At 34.0% G+C, this 12,299-nt stretch overlaps 1 protein-coding gene and 1 pseudogene across 1 annotated transcript in view; both read left to right on the plus strand.

Moving 5' to 3' along the window:
- Positions 1 to 12,299, plus strand: part of LOC127159732 (major histocompatibility complex class I-related gene protein-like) — a 59,468-nt gene that overhangs the window by 390 nt on the left and 46,779 nt on the right. Inside the window, exons 3-4 of the mRNA XM_051102492.1 lie at positions 93 to 371; positions 495 to 773. Of these exons, the coding sequence (XP_050958449.1) occupies positions 93 to 371; positions 495 to 773 (558 nt within the window). The remainder of the gene's footprint in view (positions 1 to 92; positions 372 to 494; positions 774 to 12,299) is intronic.
- On the plus strand, positions 2,477 to 7,837 carry LOC127159724 (major histocompatibility complex class I-related gene protein-like; annotated as a pseudogene).

Consider the following 12,299-nt stretch of genomic DNA (forward strand, 5'->3'; position numbering starts at 1 on the left):
ATATTGGTATTTTGTGATGATGAAATATAAAACAAAGATTTGTGAACATAATGGTGTAAATGCTACCTTAAAACTCTGTCTCTCCATTCAAGGTGTTCTTGCCCTTCAGAGGCTGGTTGTGTGTGAGCTGAGGGACAATGGTGAACCGGGACAAATGATCACAAGAGATGCTGTCAGAGGATCCACCACTGATGAACTGCTATATGTTGACAAGAAATTTACATATCAGGGCACTTTAAATGTCTCAGCCCAAGTGCTGAGTATTCATCTTGAATTCAGCATGAGGCATCATGAAGTTTTATACCAACCATTCTGCATCAAAACACTCAAGGGTTACCTTGAAAAAAGGAGAAATCAAGTTAATAGAAAAGGTACACAGACTGACTCTTAGGCAAACTACTTAAGAACAAGTGTTCTTATTTATGTTTACCATTTTTTAGACCAGTATATATTGAAATATTAGTAATATCTTTATCTTACCTTTTTTTCCACAGTGAAACCCAAAGTCAGGCTCCTCCAGCAAAAGAGCCAGTCTTCTAGGTTTCGTGTGACTTGTTTGGCAACAGGATTTTACCCTCGTCACATCAACCTGACCCTGTTCAGAGACGGGCAGCCTGTAGCTGATCATGAGATCACTGGAGGAGATCTGCTGCCCAATGGTGATGGGACGTACCAGATGAGGAAGAGTCTGGAGATCAGAGCTGCAGACAAACACAAATACACCTGCTCTGCCACACACCTCAGTCTGGACAACAAACTGGACGTCACTTTAGGTAATAAGGTGTTCATGAGAAAAATAGTAATATATCCCAGTGTCTCTGTGTTTCTAATCTGTTTGTTAACTGTTTTAACATGTTTGCTTCAGATAGTTTTGGCTCTGGTCTTGGTGTTTGGAACTGGATTTAAAAATGCAGTGATTTCTGAAGTGCTGATAGTTTAATTTATATTAAAATCTTTAGACTATTTTAAATGTTTTTCATTTATAGGTTCTGTACTTCTGCTTCTAATGACTATTTTGAATGTTTTTTTTTTTTTTTTTTTTTTTTTGCTTAGTTACTAATGTCCTAAAACTAAATGGCAAAATTTTCATTTTTTTTTTTTTTTTTTTTTTTTTTTTTTTTTTACAGTAAAACTCATGTAATTCACAATACTAGATAAACAAAATGAATGAATTTTAAAGTAAATCAATCCTTTTCCAGCATCTGAAGAAAGCGTGGACACAGTATCATGAAGTCTGTCAATTCTCTGAAGCTACTTCTTCCACTTTTAGCAAAATATTATCAGCTGAAACTAATTATTCCAAATTGTGGAACAAGACTAATAGTTATTTTCAGTGTTGATCATTTGCCAGTGAGTTCTGACTGAAATACAGTATGTCAGCAATATGAACAACATTCTTTATCTTTATCTGCTTTCATTCCCAATAGCTGCTTTAAAAGATAAGATCTCAAAAATACTTATTTAAAACACACTGTTTACTTCAAAATTGATTTTATTGAGAATATGTATTGGAAATATTTGATGAAATAAAGTTTCAAAAGATCACAGAATGACAGTGTGCATCCAATACACTACATGATTGCAGGACTGAAAAGCACATGCACAATAAATAAAAACAAAATATGATATGTGAGCTTGCATATGGAGTTTTGAGGTTTTAATATTAGGTGTTATATCTAAGCATTTGATTGAGTGAGTTAAGAGTATTTAACCACCTTTTCATAACTATATATAGGCCTTAATTTGTGGACGGACAAATTAAATACAATTCTTTTTAAAGACCCACAGAAAGAATAAAATTATGCATGCTTCTTTTTCATGACATTGTTGACTCAAGAGTTAATATGTATATTTAGCTGCATAATTTCCTGGTTGCATAGTAACTGTTGTTATCATAAAGTACTTTGCAGCAAAACTAAGAAGATGTGTTATTGTGGTAAACAACACAGTGTGTGTGTGTGTGTGTGAGTGTTTAGTAATGTCATGATGACTGATTGGATGCAGTACATGCACACTTGGGTCTGTTTGTTAACCAAATTAGCCTATACAGTTTAGATGTATGAAAACCACCAAACTGACCTCAAACCAGCACAAATTTTGTCCACCACAATCAAATTGAAAACCGCCCAATCTGGCAACACTGCCTCCACTCCCTATAGGTGGCGCAGGCTTACCTAAGTGAATTGTGTTTGCTCATATTACAAAAAGATCTGCAATCTGTTAAACACACAATGATTAAGTTATGGTTATGGTTAAATGTATTAATGGCTGTGAGTCAGACTTTAAAAAGGTAATCATCTAACAAAAATGATTATTAAAAAACAAACAACAAACAAACAAACAACTCATAAAACTTACACAATAACTTAATTTCCCAAAGTACTCTGCGCCCGACTTCCAAAGGTTGCACCATCAGGCATGATGTTGGTGCTTGTCCTGTCCCAACCCTTCCCACACTTTCTAGACATAGCCTACAGTAAAGCCGGTTTGACTACGGGATAGTCGATGGCGCTCGGGATCTCCTTTAAACCTAAAATGACGAATGGAAGACCTACGATGTCCTGATTACACGGACACGCGCGTTTGGGACAAAACTACATTAGTATACAGGTGTTTTCGTTAACAACAAAATGAACACACCCTGTGCTATTATGTGTTTCTTTTTGATACCAGTTTCTGTTTCAGCAGGTATGATTTCACCGTATACTTGATTAGAAGCATGTTTTAACTGATTGTGAATGTTCATATTAGAGTACCGAGTTTTCTTGAGACTGAACCCACTAATTTCACGTTGCTAGCGCCAGGTAAATTATGGGTGCTTTTTTTCCCTTAATTTCTTATTTGAGAATCCTCGTTTCCTTTCCACGCGTTTTAGCTCCACGTCACCCCTTAGAATGTAAGGAAAGAAAACGAGGACAGAAGAATCGAAGAAAAACTTATTTTAAAAATATTTTCAATTACTTGAGCCTCACTTCAAAGCATCATAGCCACGCTCAAGGGATCTGCCATTGTGTTGGCCAAACTTTGTTATGAAGGAAATTCATAATAAAAAATAATAAAGCAAGATTCCCTGTCGGAATATGCGAGATTTATATTTTTATTATATATTTAAACGGCAAAGGTAAAATTTAAATGAAATATATTGTAACAGATCCGAAGAGGGAGGAGAATTTATACATGCGTCTTCCGTACTTAAAGACTTCCGCAAGATAAACCTCTTGCCCAGGGACTTTGTCTGTTGCTGTGTTCGAAATCGCCCCATATACACTAGGACAATAGTCCACTAATATACTGTACTTGGAGGCAGGTGCGGATCTACCTGGGCGGCACGGGGTTTACCACCCCAAAATTATCACAGAATAAAATATAAATGTAAGCAGTGTTTCCTTTTTAGCAGCAGCGATGATAGTTTGAGGCAAAATAATGGCAAAAACACGTCGTTCAATAAACAGTTCACGATAGTTCCATGCGCACGCAGCGAGCCCAGTGTAGTCGGCTTTATTAACAAATTACTCTTATGAACCGGTTCTTTTTGAGTCAAAAACACAAAGCGCGGCCTGGTTCATTAACGAATCGTTTTTAAATTTGTTCGTAAATCAGATAATAATTACTTCTTCTCGGCTAACTCGTCCTTTGAGAAATGTAATCTGTCTGAGATTCATCTCGTAATTCTTTGGTGATTCCGAGTCGTTTTGCAGTTTTCTCGATTGTTAACAATATAACTTATTTTAGTAGGCACATTTTCTCGAACCATTCATTCAGTTCTCAAAACAGACACATTTCTCAAAAAGAGTTAAACTATGCCAAACATTAGCAAAACGCATGACGCACCAATCAGAATCTCTGCATCCTAACAACGGAGAGAGGAGAGGGCTGAACGAATCAACACGTGAATTTATACGTACACATACAGTACATTTACAGTATAAAAGTACCAGTACATCAGATTATGGAAATTTCACTATACTTTATATACACAGTGAACTGTAGCACATGTACAGCTTCAAATGTGTGACTGTTTTTTTTTTTTTTTTTGTTTTTTTTTTTTTTTTTTTTTTTTTTTATTTGTACTGCATTTTTGCGGAACTGAGAAATGACTGCCTAGAGATATAGTCTTGTGTCAGGCGACCAAAAACTACTATAGTACTGCATACTGTAATGAAATTTGAATAAATGTGTAGAGGATGCTAAATTATTATTATTATTTTTTTCTGGACTGTACTGTGGCATTGTGGCATACCAAGTTCGTATACAATTCTTTGGTGTTTTAACTTTTTAGTGCTTTTTATCTACTGCAAGATTACTTTACAGTGGTAAAATGAAAGTCTTTTTTTTTTTCACAAAAGTTAATTGCGTATTTATATATCTGTGTCTGTTTTTGTAATAGTGTTATTGATCTCATGAGTGTTCACTGGTAGGAAAGTCATCTGTGTATATGAATTGAGTGTAATCATTTAAGAACACCTGTGATATTCTAGATTGAAAAGTTTAAAAGACAAATTTATGCTGGCTTGTCTTAAAGTCTTGTTTAAAAACAAAATAGTTTGGTCAATTAGATGTTCTAGATGTTTGCCAAAGTGTTGCTAGTTGGTTGCTAGGATATTCTGGGTGGTTGCTAGGCTCTTGCTATGCAGTTGCTGGGGTGTTGCTAGACTAGATGGCTGATAGTGTGTTGTGGGTGATTACAGACATTCCCACCTCTGTTAATAACAGAAAATCAAACATTGTTTTCAAAAATGATCCAGTTTTAGTGCTTTGACATTATTGTATTTCTTTCTGTTAGGAAATTCAAACATTTTTGTTGCTCTTAAACTTACACTAAAATGTGATTTATACCATCTAAGTATGTAATTTTATTAGAACTGCATGTCTTTAGTGATACAAGCTCAGGAAATTTTTATAACCTGTTGAGTTTTTTATGTTGTGTATTTACTTGGTGCCATGATGGATATTGAAATGTTATTTATTTTTCATTTTAAACAGTATAGATGATTACCTAATGGTAATGCAATATTTGTGAACACAGCTGTGTCAGACTATAAATCCCATAAACTATGCATGGGGGCTTGCTTTGGTGTTGCCACCCTAAAAATATTTCCTAGATCCACCCCTGCTTGGAGGACTGAATAAAAACAGTGAACAAATTTGGACACTGAGTGTGCTGGAAGGGCTCTGTCATGAAAATTGTAAACCTTGTAAACCTTAATTAAACTATTTAATAATCAGTTAAAAAGAAATGTGTACCTGTATAATCAGGGTTGTCCTTAGGGTGGTGCAACTAGTGCAACTGCACCAGGCCCCCACACTTCAGGGGACTTTGCTCCTCGCAGTGCAAGTAGAGAATTGAGATGTCCATCAAGATCACTGTTTCATTAGGTCCAGGTCACAGGCTGGAGGACATGAGAAAGCATCAATTTGAGTATTAAGAAGCACCCTACATGAACCCCTAAACAGTTTTAAGTAGCCTTTTTCAAATTCTTTCAAAGTATTTGGCACTCAGACAGCTGTAATGAGCTCAAATTACTTGTTTAAGCAGTACTGAAAGATTGATTGTGTTCTCAATTTTGTGAATAAAAAATTGATTGTTTTATAAATGTTCTCAAGTCTTCAATTTTATTTTAAAGTGTTTCATTATTTCAATATTACATTAAAATGAAGCCTCTACTAAGTATCCACTGATAGATTACTAATTAACATGTGTTTTGTCTGTTGTTTCAGGTTCTCACACTTTGACAGGGCTTGCAACGTACATTACAGGAGGATCATTTAGTGCTTCAATGGTGTTGGATGACATCACTGTAGGATATTATAATTCAGAAACAAAGGTCTATGTTGCAAGAGGAAATAATACAAATGAAGATCATGTTGTAGATCCAGATATCCTCAGGTCTGTAAGTGAGAATGTGCATGTTCATTTTATAGAAAGATCAAATCACCGGAGACTTGTCAATGACACAGAAAGTGAAAGTAAGTTCAGATGGCTAAAGTGATTGGCTAAGATATTGCATGAATAGTTTATATGATTGCATGATTGTGTTTGATGTTTATGATTGAGTGATGTGTAAATACATGAAGAAACATAAAAATGATGTTAAGTAAAAAGGGTTTGGTTTTATAAAAATACATTGTTAGTTTACGATAGATGTGATAAAATAATTCAGCTGTGATTCACACTTAAAATTAACATTTTATTTATTTTATTTTGCACATGAAGGAAAACCACATACGTTTCATCTCTCAGGTCATATTCACTGTGATCCAATCCAAAATCTCCACCCACTATTGAAACAGTTCTATTTTGACATCATTATCTACCATATCTATCACAACAACGCATGTCTCGTAATCAAAAGAAAAAAAAAAGAACATGCCAAATTAGTTGTTTAGATTATTTTGCTGTAGTGACCCCTGATGGGAACAAACTGAAAGGGAGTGAGAGTTTATTGCAAGACATTTCAAGGGGCTCCTGAGGCCAAATGTGTTGAAATATCACTGTCTTTATTTTATAACAGGTTTTGAAGTTTATCAGGTGATGTGTCTTTGTGAACAGAGTGACAATAAACCTGGACAAATTATCAGCAAAACCGCTTATAGAGGCTCTACGATTGATGAGCGGCGTTTTTTTGATGGCAATTTCACATATCAGGTATTTTCAAATAACACTGAAATAAAACGCAATCTTGAACTGTCCAAGTATCGCCTTGAGAATGTATATTATCCAGCCTGCATAAAAACCCTGAAGAATTACCTTGAAAAGAGAGAAACCCAAGTAAACGGAAAAGGTATAATGCAATCTGTAATCAATAGCCATACATTTTAAAATCTCTAGGTAATATTCCCTTATTACTCATTTTCCCTTTTTTCCTTCTGCAGTGAAACCTAGAGTCAGAATTATTCAGAAAACAAACTCAGATTCTGGAGGGTTTCGTTTGAGTTGTTTGGCAACAGGATTTTACCCTCGTCACATCAACTGACCCTGTTCAGAGACGGGCAGCCTGTAGCTGATCATGAGATCACTGGAGGAGATCTGCTGCCCAATGGTGATGGGACGTACCAGATGAGGAAGAGTCTGGAGATCAGTGCAGTGAAACACAATTACACCTGCTCTGTCACACACCTCAGTCTGGACAACAAACTGGACGTCACTTTGGGTAATGAGCTCTTACAGAAAAAAACAGTCTAACAATTAAAACAAAAACAACTGAAGTCAATCCCTCAGTCTGTAGTTGATGTTTCAGAGTTTGATCACAGGGAACAATTTAAATTCATGATTAATTCTGTTCTGATGGTTTTGGCTCTGATGTTGGTGTTTGGAGCTGCAGCTCAGTATAAGGTGTGAAAAAAAGTCTTTTTTTTTTTTGGAAAAATGAACTTTTTTTCAGAAATCGATCCAGGTGAACTGCTTAAGGCAGCGATTCCAGTAGTGCTGATAGTTTTGGCTCTGGTTTTGGTGTGTGCGACTGGAGCCATTGTGTATAAATGCAGGAAGAGACAAGCTGGTAGGACAAAAACTGAAATCAATGATAAGTTTTGTTTATAAAATACTTGATTTCTATGAATAACATCCTTTTGATTTTGTAGATTCACCCAGAAGTGGCTATTCTGCTACTTATAGTAAGTACATTCTTTAAGCTTTTTTAAAATTAATTAAATTATTTTTTTTCAGATCACTGATTAAACTTTTTTTCAGCATCTGAAGAACAAGGCAAACAACAACAGTTCAATGAAATGGCATGACTTGATGCTACATGGATCAACATCTCCAATGAAAAAATTAGTTCTGACAGTTGATTGGCTTTATGATGAAAGATACTATCAGATGCCATGAGAAAAGCAGAATTTTTTTTTTTTTTAATGCTTTATAAACAACAAATAGCAATGTGCAATGCCATATCTCACTGTATAACAATTTCATTTCACATGCCTCAAAATATAGGAATAAGAAACAAGAAAAAACAAAAACAAGGAGAAAGGATACATAAGCATAAATTACATACATTTTTATATTCTGAAATTACATCTATATACGAAGAGTTCAGATGCAAAAGCCTCTAAATCCATCTGACATATTTCCTTAAAATTTCTTTCTGAAACTTTGTATAGATTTCTATGTAAGTACTGGTACTTCATTAAGCTGAAGCTGGAATTTAGCAAGTTTGAAGTAAAAGTATTTGATGGAAGCATAATATGTGTCGAGAGCATTCACTCAGTATCATTATCTCATTTTTGACCGAGATGGCTTTTAGCTGGTTTTGCATGTGAACTCTTACATTTTAATCTCTTTTTCAAGGACTATAAAAAGAGGTTTACCTTTTGTAAACTTGCATTTATGAATGTGAAATTATCCTCACATTATCAAACAATAAATTATCTTTAATAGTTTTATTAAAACTACAATAAATTGTTCATAAAGTAATTTTGGAAAAAAAAAAAAAAAACTGAAGTAACAAGACTTGACAAGATATATGATTCAAATGTTTATTGTGTTTACAGTATACATCAATGCAGTACATTCATCATACATCAGTACATACACCTCGATACTGTGTGTACATGTTAAATACAGATGTGCATGAGTAGTACTCAGGCTTGACAGCGATCATTTTTTTAAGCCACTGCAATCATTTTTCATGATCGCTCATCACTGTCAATTCCAAGTACTCGATCACTGTGACATTATATATTTCAGTTTTTTTTAATTGGTTATGGCAGTGTGGGTGGTACCTAAGCTCCGACTGATTCCAGACTGTCAAAATAAATACCTATCAGTACTTGAAATGAAAAATTCACAAATATGTCCATCTCATACAGTGAATATAGCAGGATAATTTCAGTATTCCTAACATTCATATGCCCTTTTTCCATCCTGTGGAAACGGCCACTGGTGGTTCAAAGAGTTCTTGCTTTCACAGTACTTCTGAACAATGGTTGAGGCTGGGTATGTAGGATCATGTAACAAAAAAAAAAAAAAAAAAAAAAGAGCAAAAAAGACACTTCATTAGTTTTTTAATTTTTATAGTTTTAGCACAGGTGTGACAAAGATAATGGAAAGGTATTTTGTAAGCTGAAAAATAAGAAGAGAAACAAAATCAAAAATCAAAGCAAGGAAGTGCTATTTTGGAAGTTCACTCTTCAAACCATTTATCCTTATAGGGTCGTGGGGGCTGAAGCCTATCCCAGCATCTTGGGCCACAAATCCTTCTAACTAATAGTATTTAAGCAATATAAACACTAGGTAATAATGTTATATGAAACCTCTCAAATGTTAGGAAAGATTACAATGTTTTATTGTTTTTTGGGGGAAAAAATCTCTCACCAAGTCTGCATTTTGTTAGTCAAGAATACAGAGAAAATAGTAATCTTGCAAAACATTATTACAAATTAAAAGAACTAATGTGTATTTTAATATATAGTAAAATGTAATTTATTCCTGTGATCAAAACTTTTCAGTAGAGCTGCATGATCCTGAATAAATTGAGAATCACGATTCTTTTGTCTCAAATAGAGATCACGATTCTCTCTGTAATATTCATAATGTTAAAATTATGAACAAGTGGTTTGAATGAATGATTCAATGACTCACTCATAAATACTTCACTTGTTACATTACTGGATAAATCAGCATTTTGAACGAATCTCTTCAATGAATGATTCAGTGACAAATAGATTTTTTAACAGTCACTTTTCACCACCTAGTGGCAAAATTATGCAATCGACACAAACATTGTTCGAAGTACCAGTTACTTTTAAAAGGGTTTTTGCTCTATTTTGATCACTACCATAGACATCAATGTTTATATCTGATCTATAAACTTTCATCCCAGTATTTCTGTGATAATATGAATGACTGTAAGACAGAAATAATACTGTGTAGTTTGTGAAGCTGTTTCTTACTCATGGTAAATGTTTGCTCTCTGCAGATTTGAATGTTCCTGTGAGATTTTTTCAAATGTTTAATAGGCACGGGTGAACCGTCATTTAAAAATGGGATCGCATGGGTGTTTAAATCGAGATTGTGATCTTTTAACAATTAATCATGCAGCTCTACTTTTCAGCATCATTACTCCAGTTTTCAGTGTCACATGATCTTTCAGAAATCATTCTGGTGCTGATTTGCTGCTCAAGAAACTATTAATATTAAAACAGATTTTGTCCTTTTAACATTTTCATGGAAATGGTGAATCTTTTTCAGGATTCTTTGATGAATAGAAAGTCTGAAAAATCAGCTTTGATTACAGCTATATATTACATTTTAACATGTATTCACATAGAAAACAGCTATTTTAAATTGTGATAATATTTTAAAAAATATTTCAGTTTTTACTGTATTTTTCAAATAATTTCAGTAGTGGTGAACAAAAGAGACTTCTTTCAAAAATATATTAAAAAAAAAATTGTACCAACCTCAAACTTTTGTAGTGAATGTTTGAGGTTTTACTTACTGGACATATGGTTCATAGTGCCTTAGAGATGTTGTCTGACAGTAGGTCTACTCCAACTTGTCACCATGCAACAGATGCATGGTGATATGAGTTTGGAAAAACCATATGTTAAGAATCATGGTGAAGAAAATATGATATAAAAAAAAAAACAAAACAAAACAAAAAAAAAACATTAGTTTCTCAGTTTACCTACCTATGTTTCTTGCTTCTCTGTCAGCAGCTCCCTTCAGAAATTTTGAAATTGTAGAGCTTCTCTTTTGCTGTAGAGAGATTATTTGTCACTCCTGAAACCACAGAACAATTTTATCAATATTTGTTTACACTGTTGCCAGTAAGGTATTGTAATTAAGATTTACAGTAGCAAACTGTATTTCATTTACAGTTGCAAACTGTACTGTTTTACAACAAATTACCATTTAAAAAAAAAAAAAAAAATTCATCAGTATACTACTGTATTTCATTCATTTTAATATAGATTTCAGTAGATTTTTATAATTTTTATTGAAATAATTTTATTTAATTTTATTTTTACTCTACATAGGTACTACTGCATTCAAATAAAACAGACACAATTAATTACAAAATATCAAATTCTTTATTTAAAACATTGCATGTATAACACTTAAAAATACAGTCTTCCACTGCTGGAACAGTGCATCTTCACCATTTCATCTGTCTTGGAGGACATTTTCTGGAGTTCTCCATATAAAGAAGGCAACAGAAACATAATGGGGGAAAAGACAAGCAGGTGCTGCTCCAAAATCCAGGTGCTGCTCCAAAACATGGCCACCACCTTTGCTCACCATCTACTTTGTTAGTGACAGAAATGTCTTCTCTGAAAAACAAGAAATGGCATACTTTTTTAAAGGAAAACCCCACACAGAATACACAAACTTCTCAAAACCATAGTTGTTCTCTTACCATGAACTATCAGTCTCAGGGTGGTTGGTATGCTCATGTCTTTCTTGATGCTTCATTACAGTTGCCTTTAAAACACACACACACACAAATGTGTTTGCAGTAAATTCTAAATTTTTTATACCAAACCATTTTTCTACAAATTATAACAAACTGTGCAATTTCTGAAACTAGAAAAATGCAAATTTACTGGTAGCTAAATCCTTTACAAATTATAACAAACTAAATCTGAAACTAGAAAGGCTGCTAACAGTTAGCCATAAAACTTGTTTAATCTAGCTAACATACAATGTTATTTTCTCAGTAGAATACTGGCCAATGTTAACTACTAACACTTGAGACAAACGTACCTATATTTTTACCTTATTTGCTGCTCTTACTCTCTCGTAAGGTGCATCGACACACAGCGTAGATGTTATCCGGAACTCTTCCACTCTTGCAGGTTCATTCCCGGGCAAAAGCCGCAGCACTGCCCGCTGCTTCCATTAGGTGGGTAGTGGTAAATACATACATTATTTTAATACATAGTGTATTAAAAGCACATTTTATTTTTAGGGCCTATTAAAAGTGTCTCAAAATAGCACAGCTGAGTACACTATAGATGTTCTTAACATTATCTTACTAAAGAATAATTTTTAATTTATAAGTACAACATTAGTGTATGAAAATAGAGCACTATACATTATGGAACTGCACAATTTTTTCTCACCTGGGGTAGTTGCCCAGCAAACAATTTTGCTTTTAAAAGACGTCTATTAGCCATTCAAACATAGCCCTGACATCTAGGCTAAAACAAGGTAAAATTTAGGCTGTCAGTGAAAATTTAATAGATGTCTAACCATAGCCCAAAAATAGACTAGACATCAGTTAGACCACTATTGAACGACTACATGTATATGTCTAATAGACAGTGAATATAGGTCTTGGCTAAAACAAGAC

This window comes from Labeo rohita, unplaced genomic scaffold (genome assembly GCF_022985175.1).
Source record: "Labeo rohita strain BAU-BD-2019 unplaced genomic scaffold, IGBB_LRoh.1.0 scaffold_246, whole genome shotgun sequence".
Taxonomy (NCBI): domain Eukaryota; kingdom Metazoa; phylum Chordata; class Actinopteri; order Cypriniformes; family Cyprinidae; genus Labeo; species Labeo rohita.